Consider the following 15,352-nt stretch of genomic DNA (forward strand, 5'->3'; position numbering starts at 1 on the left):
AACGTTGTTCTTTTAATAACGCTACAGTCTATTGGAGAAAATGAGTAATGTAAAAACCAGTCACTTAAAGTTTTTTACTTTTTTGAGGCACTTCTTGATAATTTTGAAGCGCAATCTTTGTAGGGCTTTAATATTAATACACCATATCACAGACACTGATGACAAGTAGGGCCATGCATCGCAGATTTAACATTGTTAAACGATACCTTTAATAAGACAGGACCACTTTCAACATACTATGTTTTCGACACAACAGTGTATACCAACCCCTTCTTTTATGTTCACTTGCAACAAACAAACAAAGAAAAACAGTAAAGAAAAGATAGTATACTGAAAAGCAGTTAACCTCAATGAATTTCCTCAAGAATATGATATTATAATCACCATTTTCATGATAAGCTACGTTAAAGTTTGATCATCATAATTGCTAGGATTATGTCCAGCGTGTTACTTTTAAAAGGGCTTTGGGTTTACTTCAGTTCAGTTCTTTTTCATTGAACACGTTCATAAATACAGAACATCAAAACATACAAGAAACAAATAGAAAATAAACATTAACAACAACACCTTCATATTTAAAGTGTTGGCGGATTAGCGAGCAGACAGAAAATCTTATTAAAAGCTACCCCCCTCCCCCCCCCCCTCATAATCCTTGAAAAATCCCGTCGCAAGTCAAGCAAGAAGAGTTAAGAAAATTTTGTGTATAATAGCGTCCATATTGTGATGGTTATCTGTAGGACCATTCATGCATGTTCCTCCATTATTGCAGGGATTAAGATACATGCTCGGATGACTACGTGTTCCATATCCTGCACCAGGGAGTTGGCCTCCCTGCCTGCACTAACCGAGAAAACAGTGTCTTAACAAAACCGACCTCCAAAACCCAAAACATTTACACAAGTTTCTTTTATAGTTAAAGGGACTTGTTAGCATTGTTCATAAATTCAATGCTAGATGTACAATAACCTGAACGTTTGAGTGAAAACGGATCATTATTAATGATATAAATTTGGGAAAACTGATCTGATCGATTTCTTAATTCTCCCAACTATATTATTACAATTTAATTACATTTTAAGTAAATGTAAATCGTCACAAAGCAATGAATTGGCTCTATATACCATTCCAGACATTTCAGTGTTGAAAGATTTTTAAAAGCCTTTCTTATGTCTTATTTTCAAGGAAAATTCAAAAATGGTTGGGAGAATTTACTGTTAATCACTTTTAGAGGGTGTTGCACAGTGACGCCTTCAAATCTAACCCTAAATGTCTTTGTGGTTTGAGAATTTTCTCGGGATTTTTTTACCTGAGAGTAAGTACAGTAGAAGGAATATAAAAAGTAGCATTTCATCAACCTTCAACAATGTTACCGAGTTACTTTAAACTTCCGATGTATTCATAAAGCTGCTGAAGCAAACTGGCAAAACAAAGCGGAACCAATAATGTTATTATAGGTAATAAGATTTGGAAACCAAGCAACGTGGTTTGCAACGCATGACTTAAACTATACTCTTATAAGCTTTAATCCACATTGATTGATAACCAGTGGGGTCATTGTTCGGTATGGTTAAACACGAAGTCGATATTCTACTCTTTTGACATGTCTAAATTAGTGTCGTTAATTTGTGTGCTTCGTAGAGTTGAATTTATACCTAATCCAATCCTATCCGGGAATTTGTAGACGCCAAAAGGTAGTTGTCCAATCACAGTCGCTGATGAGCTGAGATGTCGTCCATGATTCACATGGGAAACCGTTAACTAGGGGCTAGTTGTTTAATTGCAAAGAGTAATTAGACGGGCAACTTGAATCCCTATCCGGGTTATCATGTCAATTATATGTTGTTCCTATTATGTTGAAGAAAGATTGCTCTTGTAAATATAAACAATCAGGAGCGTACGCAGGGGGGGGGGAGGGTTGGGGTTAAACCCCCCCTTGAGTTTTTTTTTTTTTAATGTTTTTATGGAAACCCCCCACCCACCAAAATGTCAATTTTTCAAATTTCAAAACCAAAAAAAAATGTCCTCTTACCCCCCCCCCCCCCCCGCTTATTCAGCGGCTGGCTGAGTCGTTGCGAAATTTTTGGCCCAATTTTAAACCCCCCCCCCCCCTTGAAAAAATCCTGCGTAGGCCATTGTAAACAATTATCCTATATATGGACGCAATAAAGAAATGAAATGAAATCCGCTGTTAATGTTATTTGAATGTGCTTCAATTGCTTAGAATTTATGTACCTTTTTTTCACTCAGGTTGCATTCATGAGCGAACATTTACTGATCAATGGCAGGATATCTCTTCCGGGTAAAAGTCAGTAATTTGATACGCGTTTTGTTCAAAATAGAGTGACGCCTAGGGCCTTTCAGCAGACACAAGTAAGGGTAAAAGAACATAGCATAGTTTTGCCTGAAGAGGAAAAAGAGAAATAAGCAGGGTACCGTGAAACAGCGTTTCAAAACTGTTCCAAAAGTGTGTTTCAAAATACTGATACAGGCTTCACAGTTAAGCTATAAATGCACCCTAACTTGTCTTAATGATTATGTTTACGTAAGATCCTTCACACTAAATCAGAAGTCCGATGACTACAGAATGATCCTTGATTCTACCGTGGTTCTCTTACTTTAATCGTGACCTAAACATGCCTACAATACAAGCATCCTACATCATTGGTAAATTGATCATTTGTTTTTGTTTCAGTGACATCTTTGATGACGCTGTGATGAGATCATGGCCCCAGTAAGTCGCCATCACAACTTGATCACCATTCTAGCTGTTATCACATGCAGCGCCACCATCTCTCTTCTGCTCTCCATTGAACTCTCAAACAGAAATGGTAAATATTTATTAAAATTATTCTTCATTTCTCACGAACACGTTGAATTAAGAACCATATATCATTAAGAGATGAACTGATTCTTAATTTGATGTCTGTGCTATAACACGATCTGTTAATTTATGTAAAATTTATAATCGTTTAATCTGTCAAGTACATTAACAATTTTTTAAAAAGTTTCTGACAACTTGTATATCTGCAGAATTCTGTTATGCGTCTCTCAAATAAGATATATACCGAAACAATTAATAATACAATTCATCAAATTAAATTTGTCTACAGCTTTGAACATAATGATAGACCAACAGGTCGGGAGGTCGATATTGTTGGTTTCCCTCTGAAAAATCTCATGGGCTGTCGGTCTCGAATGCCCTTCGGTCTCATAAACCGTCAGAAAACTATTCATAGAAGGCTCATTCTTCCACTTTGAGTACATACCTCTTTATAGAGAATTATCGTACTATACTGGGGTGTGTGCAGGTGGACCACTACCGGGGTTCCCCCCTACTCTTGTACGAATAGTGCAGTGGGTTCAAAGGTAGTGACTACACGGGACCTCCATTTTACGTCCTATTCGAGGGACGGTCTCGTTGGCTTCGTGGGCTGTAACGAAATTAGTGGCGGTCGTCCCTGCATGTCGAGACGCCCTACAATTTATTACCGTGCAGATTCAGACAAATTAATGCATTTATATATTCGATAACACCTTTTACTCCTGCCCAGTATCTGTTACGTCGATGACAAAGTGTGTATGCCACGAGTCAAACTGGAGAACGGAATTTCTTGAAGAGGCTCGTCTACGGAGAGAAGATGAAGGCGGTCTCGTGACCGTTAAACAGGAGGAGACACCACCATGGATGCATATCAAACGAGGGGTAAGCTAGGCCGTCATCCTCAGACTCTCTTCATTCTGCCCATACTGTAAAACAAAGTTGGGCAGATGTTACTGGGTAAATCGAAGTTGGGGAAATTTTGTCCAATAATTGGGTTATTTTCTCCCAACCGTTTACTATATGAAGTTACCCAATGAAAGGTAAAAAATAGGTGAGGTAATGTCATTGGGAAAATTACTAAAAATGATTTAGTTTTAATGTAGGAAACCATGTTTTACAACCCACTCTGGAATATATTTATCTTTTTACAGAGACATCAATTTATAATTATGTACTTACCGTTGATGAACAGGCAACATAGAGCAACATTTTGCTGACTTTTAATGTTAAAGACACAGGTGCAATAATTTCAGTATTAGCTTTTTACTTATTTGTATGTTATGTATTGTATTGCTTTTGATTAATTGTTGTTATTACTATTGTGAAGTTTAATAGATTTTAAAAATGTAAATAATATATAGTGATTGGTTTTAAATGCTACACATGAATACTGTTAATTGTTACCAATACTGTTTGAATGAATGATTGTAACAAATGAAATATAATGTTATGTAATGAAGCTCATGTATACATGTAAACATGCACAATTCAGCATTTTGGCTGCGAGGCATTGTTTTTTAATAAAACCATTATTGAATTGAATTGAATGAATTGAAGAGTTGGGCCATTTTTGTCCAACATTTGGGTTAGTTTCTCTCAACCATTTACTACATGTATTTACCCAATTAAAAGATTATTATTAATATTAAATGTTCAAAATAAGTTGGGCAGATGTAACTGGGCAAACGTAAGTCGGGCAACATTATTATACAACATTAAGGTTATGTTCTTTTTAAGAAGTGTCGTGGTCGAGTTGATATGTCACAGGAGGTCCGCGGTTCGAGTCTCGCCGCGGCACTAATAGCCTGTTGCATATAATATTTTATCCAACTTATTTGCCAAACTAGTGTGTAACTTATGCTATACACTATGGTGAAAATTGGGTGAATTTCTGATTGGGTAAATTTTTGTTAGTTAAAAGCCTATTTTCTTTTTATCCAACACTGGGTAAATCATGTAAAATCTTTAATTTACCCAACAGGTGGTTGGACACATAATCGCCCTCATGTTGGGTAAAAAGTGGGCAATTTTTTGCCCAATATTTGTTAGAGTGCATAAAGGCGAGAAATGTACCCGCCCACGAGAATATCAACTGCCTGTGGGTTAACGCCTCAATTACACTGAAAAGATTGGACGGTGGAGAGGGGGAAGGGGGGGGGGGGGAGTTGATTTAATGTTTAATTTGTCCGGATCTAAATGGTCTCTGACAATCTCCGACCAGCCCCGACACATTCGTCGATGTTTTCACGAAGTGACGGTAGTGAAAAAAATTGCATTCACTTTGCGTTACGATTTTGTTTGTGTATATAGGATCTATCGAGCATGTTAAAAACACTAAAATTCAGATACTCGAAACTGCTAAAAGAACAAAAAGACATATTTGGGTAGATCTTTATTTCTAATGTCTTTGTTTAAATTCAGGGTGGTCAAATTGACGCTTAAGCTTTTTATCTATCGAAGAAATTGAATGAAACAGTTTTCCTCAAAATTTGATAATTGCCATCCACTATTACACATCACTAGACATTTAGCAAAATTCTTGGATGCCAAGATTAGATGTAAAAGGAACTGAAATAACATACTAGAAAATAACATTTGGTTGTATTTATTTACAGGATTTGGAATACCCAAAGTACACTGAAAGTCTTGCCGCAATCCAACCTCGTCGTAAGCAACACCTGAGCAACATGTGCCACAAAGCCTTGCCAATGAACCATCCCCACCACATCCACAACGAAACCCTCAAACACTTGTACGTTAACGATAAATACAAGTTTGTCTACTGTTCAGTTCCTAAAGCTGGTTGTACGAACTGGAAGCGAATCTTGATGGCCATCGAAAACTCCTCGCTTGATGTCACCCGTATTTCTCGTGATGAAGCCCACCATAGCAACCTTAAAACCTTGATAGAGTACCCTGAGTCTGAACGCAAGCATATTCTCTCGCACTACACCAAGTTTCTCTTTACCCGAGACCCCTTTGTTCGGCTCCTGTCAGCCTATAAGGATAAGTTCATGGGGATCAGGAACCTTGACTGTGAGCGTCATAGCTACTACTTCAAGAACATTGCTGCGGACATCATGTCGCGGTACCGGAAGAGTGTGTCACGCGAGACTATCCAGGCTGGGGAAGGTGTCCGATGGACAGAATTCATACGATTTATTATCAATACAGAAGATCCCATGCAACTGAATGAGCACTGGCAGTCAACGAACTCACTCTGTGCGCCGTGTTCCATCAGCTATGACTACATAGGAAAGCTGGAGACGGTTCATGAGGACAGTACGCGACTATTACGCCGATTTCAAATTAGGGACGAGCGTATTTACTATCCGAAATCGACGGTTCCAACTCGTCGAGATTCCGCCGAGTTCTATGATGCCTTTGGAACGATCACCATCAACGAACTCAGAGAGCTTTGGAGAATATATGAAGTAGACTTTCATCTGTTTAACTATACGCAACCACAGTTTTTATCGAGCAGTATCGAACGAAAATGAAGTAATCTATCGTTTCTTTAAATTTCGTGGATGATTTGAGATCAATCTGACAGCTGACAGCATAGTCAGGTTTTATATCACGCTTTCTATATTGGCTGAGGTGAAGGTCGATTGGAAGGACAATCTACGTGGACTAAAAGCAGTGACACATTCATCAAGAATAAAGCAAATCAAAACTACATTGTTTCAGATGTCTATCACATGGGGAATGATTATGAAGATACCTGTGGTATTATTTGGTGTGAGGTAGAAAATTGACAATCAGGATTTCATTTTCTATCATTAACGTTGTGTATTTATTGTCAAACATTTCAACTTGCTGTTACCCAGTATATCATGATTTGTTTGAAATAACTTTTGCAGTTTCGGAGAGTTTTTTAAAATAATTTCTTTATTGAAATTACTTACATAGTGCAATACGAAGGCTTATTATTACGCCTTAAAGAAGTAACAATATGCCTACTTATTATAAGTATCTTTACGTCGAGTTTTTGTATTACAGACCAGAAGGGGAACGGTAAACATAGAGAGTAGGAGAGCGAGTAAATGAATATAATATGAGGGCTAGATTATGAGTAGAGAGAGAGAGAGAGAACAAAAAAGGGGGAAGAGAGAGAGAAAGAGAGGAGGGATGAAGTTAGAAGGATTACAGTTCAGTCTTTTTTCAATGTCCCTTGAGTTATTCAACTAATACTAATTCGACAAATTGTTGACTAATTTTCCAGTGTGCTTTTGCATAATAAAACTTTTAAAAACACTATAGATATTGAGGTCTTTAAGTGGGATATTTACTCGAATTTACTTTTTTTGACATACTTTCAATATTTTATGAATAGTCATGATAAAAATTATCTTCTACCGATATATTTATAGGAAACTAATGATACTTATATGGTCTTATTGAGCCAAGGTAGTCTTATCAGTATTGACACTGCTTTTCCAGAGGACCCTAAGAATTATTTGACCTCATCGTTGTCTAAGGATGTAAGCGCTGAACGCGGTTCGAACCCAGAGCATGTTGTTTTATAAAGTTCAAAAACTTACATCGATGCTCCAAAGTATATTTCCATAGACTTGAGTGGAATCGTTTATCTTTCAAATTCAACTTTATCTGAAGCTTAGTACATAAATATGACATTCATAATGATAAGCTCTCAAATACAGTGACCCGAATTGTAATAAGATTCGGTTGTCTCTTTTAATAATTATTATGACATTGTCTGATAATCATAAATGTTGTGTATGTTCCGTTAATGCTGTGATCTAGCCAAAAACGATCAAGAGTTTAGGATTCATATTTTTCGTGACACTATAGTTTAAAATATCGTAAGCATTATCCTATGAGTGAGGAGTTTCGAAAGAATTAAGGATACTTATTGCCAATGGCAGTATCGGGTAATAAACGTTTTATATAATATTGGAAATGATGTGACACAAACCACTTTTTAGGCAGCAAGATAAATTATTAAAAAAACAAATACTAGGGCGGGCTTAATACATTTAATTTGCAGATGATTTGGACAAGTTTCAGACTCCAGGTTCTAAGACATCACCACAATATTTAGATAACAAAATATAACCAAACCAAAAATATCCTTTAACACGCACTAAAGAGTTATCAAATTATGAAAAATGTGTTTTAGTCATCCGATATTACATTTATGAGCCGTTAAGCAAAGATTCTCAAAACATGAATAACAGCTTTAAGGTAAAGATTTTCTCTAAATAAATCATATTAATCTTATATCTTGATTTTTGTTTGGTGAGGAACGTGTGTAATGTGTAAGACTTCCTTTACCCTGCACAATTATGAGAAGTCAGTTTTATACCTTAGTCACACTGCCGAAGTGACTTCAAACCGATTTCAAACAGACATATTCTTTGCCATTTTTGTTCGGTCTCGTCGGTGTGACTTGGACATTAATCTAATACATGATCTAGGTTGTTTGCAGTAAGAAAAGGGTATTAACGCTGTCTATGACTTGAATGGATTTGAATTTGACATGTATGCTTAAACTGACACAAAGGCTGGTGGTTGATTGTACTAACATGTAATACTCTAAATCAGGTGAATTATGTATCTTGTTCATGTGCTTTGTATCTGCTTTATGAAAAGAAGCTTAACAAATGTTTTATAATATTATTGTCATTATTATTATTTGTATCATTACTACATGTATTATTATTATTATTGCAAAACTGCTCATGAAGAGATAGGTTTTGGAAATCTAACTGAATAAATATATTATGTATCTGAAAGATATTTAATTTCACATGTTGTTTTACTTTATATGTGATGATAGAAGTGAGGTTTAAAAATTCAAATAGTCTGTTGATAATCGCTGAGACACTGGAGAGTAGTTGAAATAGAAATGTAACAAAGAAAGAATAACGAGAAAAGCAGAAGAAGAAGAAGAAGAAGAAGAAAAGCGCCAACATGAAATAAAAAAAAGTTCACAAAATACTTTTTATCTTAAATAATTCAAACCTTAAGATTGCAACTTGTGCGAGTAGGCTTTACGAATGAATTAAACATATAATGCGTACAAATCTAACGAGCAAAAGAAAAATATAATCTGATTGAAATTACCCGTACGTCATTGTTTCGTCTACTCCTTCTACCTCACATTTTAAAAAGTTTATATAATCATTGGCTATTTTTGAATACTTTTCATTAATTAACTAAAACAAGAGAAGTAAACTAACTGAAGGATATAACTCGTGGATGTTTTTGTTATTTCATCGCGCAAATGTGCTTTCTTAAACTTTATTTGCGAACTTCAAGTACATATAAGTAGGCCAACATAAATCATGAAAACAAAACTCTAGGGCCCGAATTCACAAAGGTGGTTTGTCGACAAACCTTGGTTTTCGTGCGTCATATTACGCGTTTCGACGCGTTTTTACAAACCAGGTTTGTAAAAAAAACGCGTAAAAACGCGTCATATGACGTACGAAACCAAGGTTTGTCGACAAACCACCTTTGTGAATTCGGGCCTACGGGGATAAGGAATGTTGCATTATCTTGGAAAGCTTGCCGTAGATGGGGTAAATCTACAATTATAAGCGCACTTCAAAGTGCTAAATCAGTCGACAAGAAATTGCACTTGGAACGAGAGTGCTAAATCATATTGTTAAATCATGTATTGGTTTTGGTCAAATTGGTCAAATTGGAAAGTTTCCAACTAACAAAACAACATGTAAAGCTGTAGAGAACTAAAACAAAAGTTGAATATAAAAAAGTAAAAATAAAGGGCAATCTGCCATTACATTATAAAAGACGAGAAACTTTATCCCAGTGGGGCTGATTATATATATAGTGCGTCATATACTGGGTCACATTTATAATTAATAAATTGCACATATTTGGAAAGCTTAGATCCTCCTCTTTCATTTGATGCAACTCATATGATGCACATTTCACGCATGAGTGATTAAAATGAATTTGAAGAGAGAAAACCAAAAAGACATTTGACGGACGGTATCTGAATTTCAAAGAGAAAATCACATTTATAAAAAGTTGAGTTTCTGCCCTTTCATATGATACCTCAATCAGGAAGAATGAGCAAGGAATGACACAGTTCTGTGCTTGCATTTCCATAATTTTATTAAACGAATTCGTTTTCACTGGCTACCTGCCGTAGCAACAAGCAAAATTGACAAAAGACTTAACTCCGTTTCGTTGACAATCAGCCGTGCATGAAGTTTTTCATTTACGGCTGATTGTCTACGAAACGGAGTTAAGTCTTTTGTTAATCACGTTTGTTGCCTTTGATTCCCTTCTTGAGAGCCTTACACCTTCACCTTTTATTTTTGTATTTATATAAGAAAATATTCATTCAGATTGCTTAAAGGTAATACAAAGTTTTGGTATGAGGTCATGAATTTGGTTCAAATAAAAATATTGGAAGCATATGCGATCCGACAATATTTAGTGATCATTGTCGCGGTTGCAATCGAGTCTAAAGTTATGAAAATGTCAATAATCAACTCTTTATGCTTTATAGCTCCCTCTCAAGGTCAAGATATTAATTAACCTATAAAACAATTTTTCTTGACTGAAATCAACCGATTAGCTATTCCCGTTTGGAAATTATATATCACAACTACATATTCTGAGATTTTCATGGTCGCAGCTACTATTGTACGGCCGTAGGCGCTATTTTAAATTTATTATAATTTACCGGGAGCACCGGTAAATTTTTATATTCCATTTTTCTCAAAAGCAGAAGTGTTTTAGGGGCTAAAAATTGTTGTGCTTATAATTCATCCACAGGGGCATCCATATATATAAAAATTGTAAAGAATTACTATCCACCCAATTTTCAAAAATTACCAAAACTTTGTATTACCTTTAATTTATATTGAACTAATAAATTTGCATCGACGATATGTTTATACAGTAACTGTAAAAAAAAATGTTCCTTTTTATAATGTTGTATTAGAGAAAAAAATAATATGAAGTATTACCGTCACCTTTTACTTTTTGCTATATTGAAAAATCTATTTTTTTCCCAAAGTTGTAGAATTGTATCACAGTTTGTATACTTGATCAAATATGTAATATATTAGTACGGATACTTAAGAAGAAAAAAATAAGATATGTCTGTTTTTATAATATATGAGACAATTTACTACACTGTTGGTCATAAAGGTGGAATAACTTTGTTTTACCGCAATTTATGGAATGATTTTGACAATGATTTATTCCTAATATCTATATAATAGTATACATTCTCAGATTGTATTGAATATTAATTTGCGAGTGTTTGTAATTTGTGTGACTGCTAAAGCATGTGCATACTAGTTATGCTTATCAACTAGGGGACCTACGTCCTTAAGTCATAACTGACAGTAAATAGGATTAATGCCTCACTAAAGGGCACTAATATAGCACTTCGACACGGTTTTGATCCTGGGGCCTCACAGTTACGAGGTCATTGAGGAGACAAATAAAAAATAAATGTAATACAATTTAACAAATGTTTAACATTAAGACATAGTACATAAAAGGAGCAAGTTCATAAAATGCATTTTAATGAAATAGAAAGACAAGGAGACCTTAAGAAAAGCTTAGCTTGTAAAAGTCAGGTACCTCAAGCTATATCAAAATCACATGTTTTGTTAAAAGACTAATGTGATTTAACAGTTGTTCTTCTCCCGCATTGGATCTTTTTATCCCGATATGAATTTCTTGCCAATGTAGATTTTTTTAACACTGATAAAGCAAAAAGGTCACCGCAGTCCTTCCAAATATTTGCTACTTTTTCACAGATAAAAAATAGATGTTCATAGGTCTCTTCGTGTTTATTGCAAAAGGAGCAAAGATTGCTCACTGCATGTTTCAAAGTGTATAGATGCTTATTTGTATAACATTTTATATTGAAATTCCCTCAGCTTTCTGTCCAGAGTGGATTTTCGGGGTCTTAAGAAAATTGCTCTCGTGTCATTTTCGACCATATGTACGTTCTAAGTTGCATTCTCATCTTTAACAATGTACTATAGATATATTTTGATGTTATGCCTTGCAAAGAGTGGGGATTTCCGTTAATACTAAATTCTAAACTTAATTCGGTATCATCACAAGGATTTTCATATAATTCAAAAGAGTTCTCCATGAGAATGGAATGCCTTCATATAACTGTTTTATTATATTTATTTCAATGTTGTTTAAACCCATTTTCTTAAATTCCTGAGCTGCCTGATGTCCTGCGATTACTGGACCAAAGATCGGTGACAATAGGTACCCAGAGTATCTGTTTAGCGATGGCTTTATCCTCTTAATCCATTTGGACTCTCACTCTTTCACCTTTCTTGACCAGAAGTTACTTTCAAAGTCTATGATGAGGACATCCTCAAATCCAATGTTAAGAGGATTAAGCCATCACTAAACAGGGACTCTGGGTACCTATTGTCACCGATATTTGGTCCAGTGATCGCAGGACACCAGGCAGTGCAGCGAAGCAAACGTGTGGCTCTTAGCTTGAGAAAGTCCACATGAGTGGACGCAAGCTTGCATAACAAATTTAAGGTTGGTAGAAGCTTAAAAACTAAATGTTATCATTATCCCCAACTGATGAAAGTTTTCCAGGACGCGAATTTTTTTTTCCTACGAACTTTGAGCTCACGAGGGGAACCTGCGCATGCGCACTCGCGAAGGAAACCAGCGCATGCGCACGTGGAATCCGGTAGGGCGGTCAATAGGGTGATAGTAATTATACAAAGCAATCTTTCATCAACTCATCGTTAGCTCAATCGATAAGGACAGCGTGTTACTAATAGAACCTTGGAGTTGCCGTGGGGGTTAAAATCTCAGTTTATTTAGTTTTTTGCCTTTATAAATAGTGAGGCAAAGCAATAAGTAATTAAAGTCTAATTGTTTGTGACCTCCTTGCATGCGTGAAGTATAAAAGTTTGTATGTGAGCATGCGCCAGGTATAAAAGTTCGTAGGAAAAAAAAGTTCGCTTCCAGGACAATCAAAGTCTGATAACCGGCCCAAACCTGTAGACTCATTTACCCAATGAAATAAAAAAATCAATGTCACTCCAATTTTTAACACGCAAGCTTTAAACGAAAACACCACCTGATAAATAAATACTCGAATCGGTGAAACGGATGGTAGAGATAGAATGAACATTGATCCTTTTTATGTATAATGTCTATGAAATATACATATATATTTTTGCTCTATTTAGGCCAATATCATTTTATATATATTTTTTTCCTAATATAATTTGTCATTTAGTTTTATTAAACAAAAATTGAATACTACATTTTTTCCTGAATTTATATGTTGAGTGTAAATCATTAATTTTAGACCCAAGACTATTCAACTGTTTTCCTGTTGGCTCCCTCCACATCAATAAAATGTGTAATATTTTTTCCATTATGATTGTTTCAACTGAATTCCTTATAGTAAATCATCGTTCCCGGCGTTGTGTTTTGTTTGGCGATTTTTCTTTTGTAATTTGATTATTATAGGCCTTGTATTTATTTGTTTACTTTTATACTGTGATTGCTGTGGAAAACAAACTGGAGTTTTGAACTTATATTCATACCGAATTCGCAGGCACGAACTCTTGCCAGTCGTGCGTGTCTGCACAGCCAGAGACTGACATATACAGTGCGTCCCAGAAAAAACGAAACCGAGAAGTATCGATGTTCTATCATAACTTAATCACAACTATAATTAATGAATGATACATATTTGGAAAGCTTAGAGTCTCCTCTTTCATGTGATGCTACTCAGATAATGCATATTTCACGCATGAGTGATTAAAAGCAATTTTAAGGAAGGAAACCAAAAAGTATTTTGGCGGGCGGTATCTGAATTTCAATGAAAAAAATCATATTTCTAGAAAGTTCATTTTCTGCTCTTTCATATGGTACCTCAATCAAGAATATGAGCCAGGAATAACAAAGTTCTGTTTGTTTAAAGTAGCCCTTACATTTTCATAATTTTAACGAACGAATTCGTTTTCACTGGGTGCCTGCCGTAGCAAAAAGCAGATTTGACAAAAGACTTAACTCCGTTTCGTTGACAATCAGCCATGCATGATGACTCTCGTTTACGGCTGATTGTCAACGAAACGGATTTAAGTCTTTTGTTAATTTCGTTTATTGATACGGCAGGCAGCCAGTCAAAACGAATTCGTTTGATACAACTATGGAAATGCAAGCACTACTTTAAACAAACAGAACTTTGTCATTCCTCGCTCATTTTTCCTGATTGAGGTGTCATATGAAAGGGCAGAAACTCAACTTTCTAGAAATGTGAATTTTTCTTCGAAATTCAGATACCGCCCGCCAAATGTCTTTTTGGTTTCCTTCCTTCAAATTGCTTTTAATCACTCATGCGTGAAATATACATTATCTGAGTAGCATCACATGAAAGAAGAGACTCTAAGCTTTCCAAATATGTATCATTCATTAATTATAGTTGTGATTAAGATATGATAAAACATCGATACTTCTCGGTTTCGTTTTTTCTGGGACGCACTGTATAGGCTCTGCACAAGGCTTTAGTAATCTGCGCCTGCAAAATAGCTATATGCAGTGATATGGACCCTACCCATAGATCAACATTAAAACAAATTTGGGATGATTTTCTAACTCTCGGGGATGGGGGTGACATCCTTAAAAAAAAAAATAAATAAATAAATAAAAAAAAAAAAAAAAAAAAAAAAAATCGCCGGCGCTCCAGGGGGGGGGGGGGCAGAGAAGGGGGCACAGTGCCCACCCACTATTCAAGTACGCCCAAAGTGCCTCTCTTTACATAGGAAATGTGCCCCTTCCCCTTTTAATCTATGATAAGTTCCCCTTTTATTTTGACACATGGCCCTTTTCCTTCGACAATTTTCCATTTTCCTTTGCAATAAGTTTCATTTCCATTATCATAAGTGCCCTATTTAATCTGTAGTAAGTGCCCCTTTTCAGGTACGAGAAGTGCCCAGTTCCCCTCCTGATATGTGCTTTTTTCCATCGCTGATGAATGCCGCTTTTCACCTCTAATAAATGCTCATTTTCCTTCATACAAGTGCCCCTTTCCCTTCTCATATTTACCCCTTTCCATCTCTGATAAGTGCCTCCTTTATTTTAACATGTGCTCCTTTTTGTTTCTAATAAGTGCCCCTTTTCCTTATGATAAGTGCCCCCATCCAAAAAAGAGCTCCTTTCCCTTCTCATAAATGCCCATTTTCATTCTCAGAGGTGCCCCATTTCAACTTTAGTAACTGCTCCTTTTAATTTGACTCGTGCCCCTTTTCCTTTCTAATAACTTCTCTTTTTCCTTCTTATAAGTTCCCCTTTTACTTCCTATAAGTGCCTCTTTCCCTTTTCATAATTAAACCTTTCCATCTATAAGGGCCCCGTTTATTTTAACATGTGCCTCTTTTTCTTTTTGATACGTGCATTTCCCCCTTTTCATAAAAGCCCCCTTTCACCTTCAATAAATGCCCCTATTAAAGGCTGATCGATGCCCCTTTACTTTCATGAGTGCCCTTTTTCATCCCTGTGAACTCTTTTCAGGTG

General features: G+C 35.8%; 1 protein-coding gene across 1 annotated transcript; it reads left to right on the forward strand.

Annotated features, from left to right (window-relative positions):
• Window positions 1-2,202: 2,202 nt before the first annotated feature.
• On the forward strand, window positions 2,203-6,917 carry LOC115928845 (carbohydrate sulfotransferase 11-like). Its single transcript, XM_030996841.1, has 3 exons — window positions 2,203-2,828; window positions 3,552-3,703; window positions 5,437-6,917. Exons 1-3 carry the CDS (start codon window positions 2,723-2,725, stop codon window positions 6,319-6,321), a joined length of 1,143 nt encoding a protein of 380 aa, XP_030852701.1. The 5' UTR covers window positions 2,203-2,722; the 3' UTR covers window positions 6,322-6,917.
• Window positions 6,918-15,352: the final 8,435 nt, after the last annotated feature.

Source organism: Strongylocentrotus purpuratus, unplaced genomic scaffold, assembly GCF_000002235.5.
Source record: "Strongylocentrotus purpuratus isolate Spur 01 unplaced genomic scaffold, Spur_5.0 spur5_contig_857, whole genome shotgun sequence".
Taxonomy (NCBI): domain Eukaryota; kingdom Metazoa; phylum Echinodermata; class Echinoidea; order Camarodonta; family Strongylocentrotidae; genus Strongylocentrotus; species Strongylocentrotus purpuratus.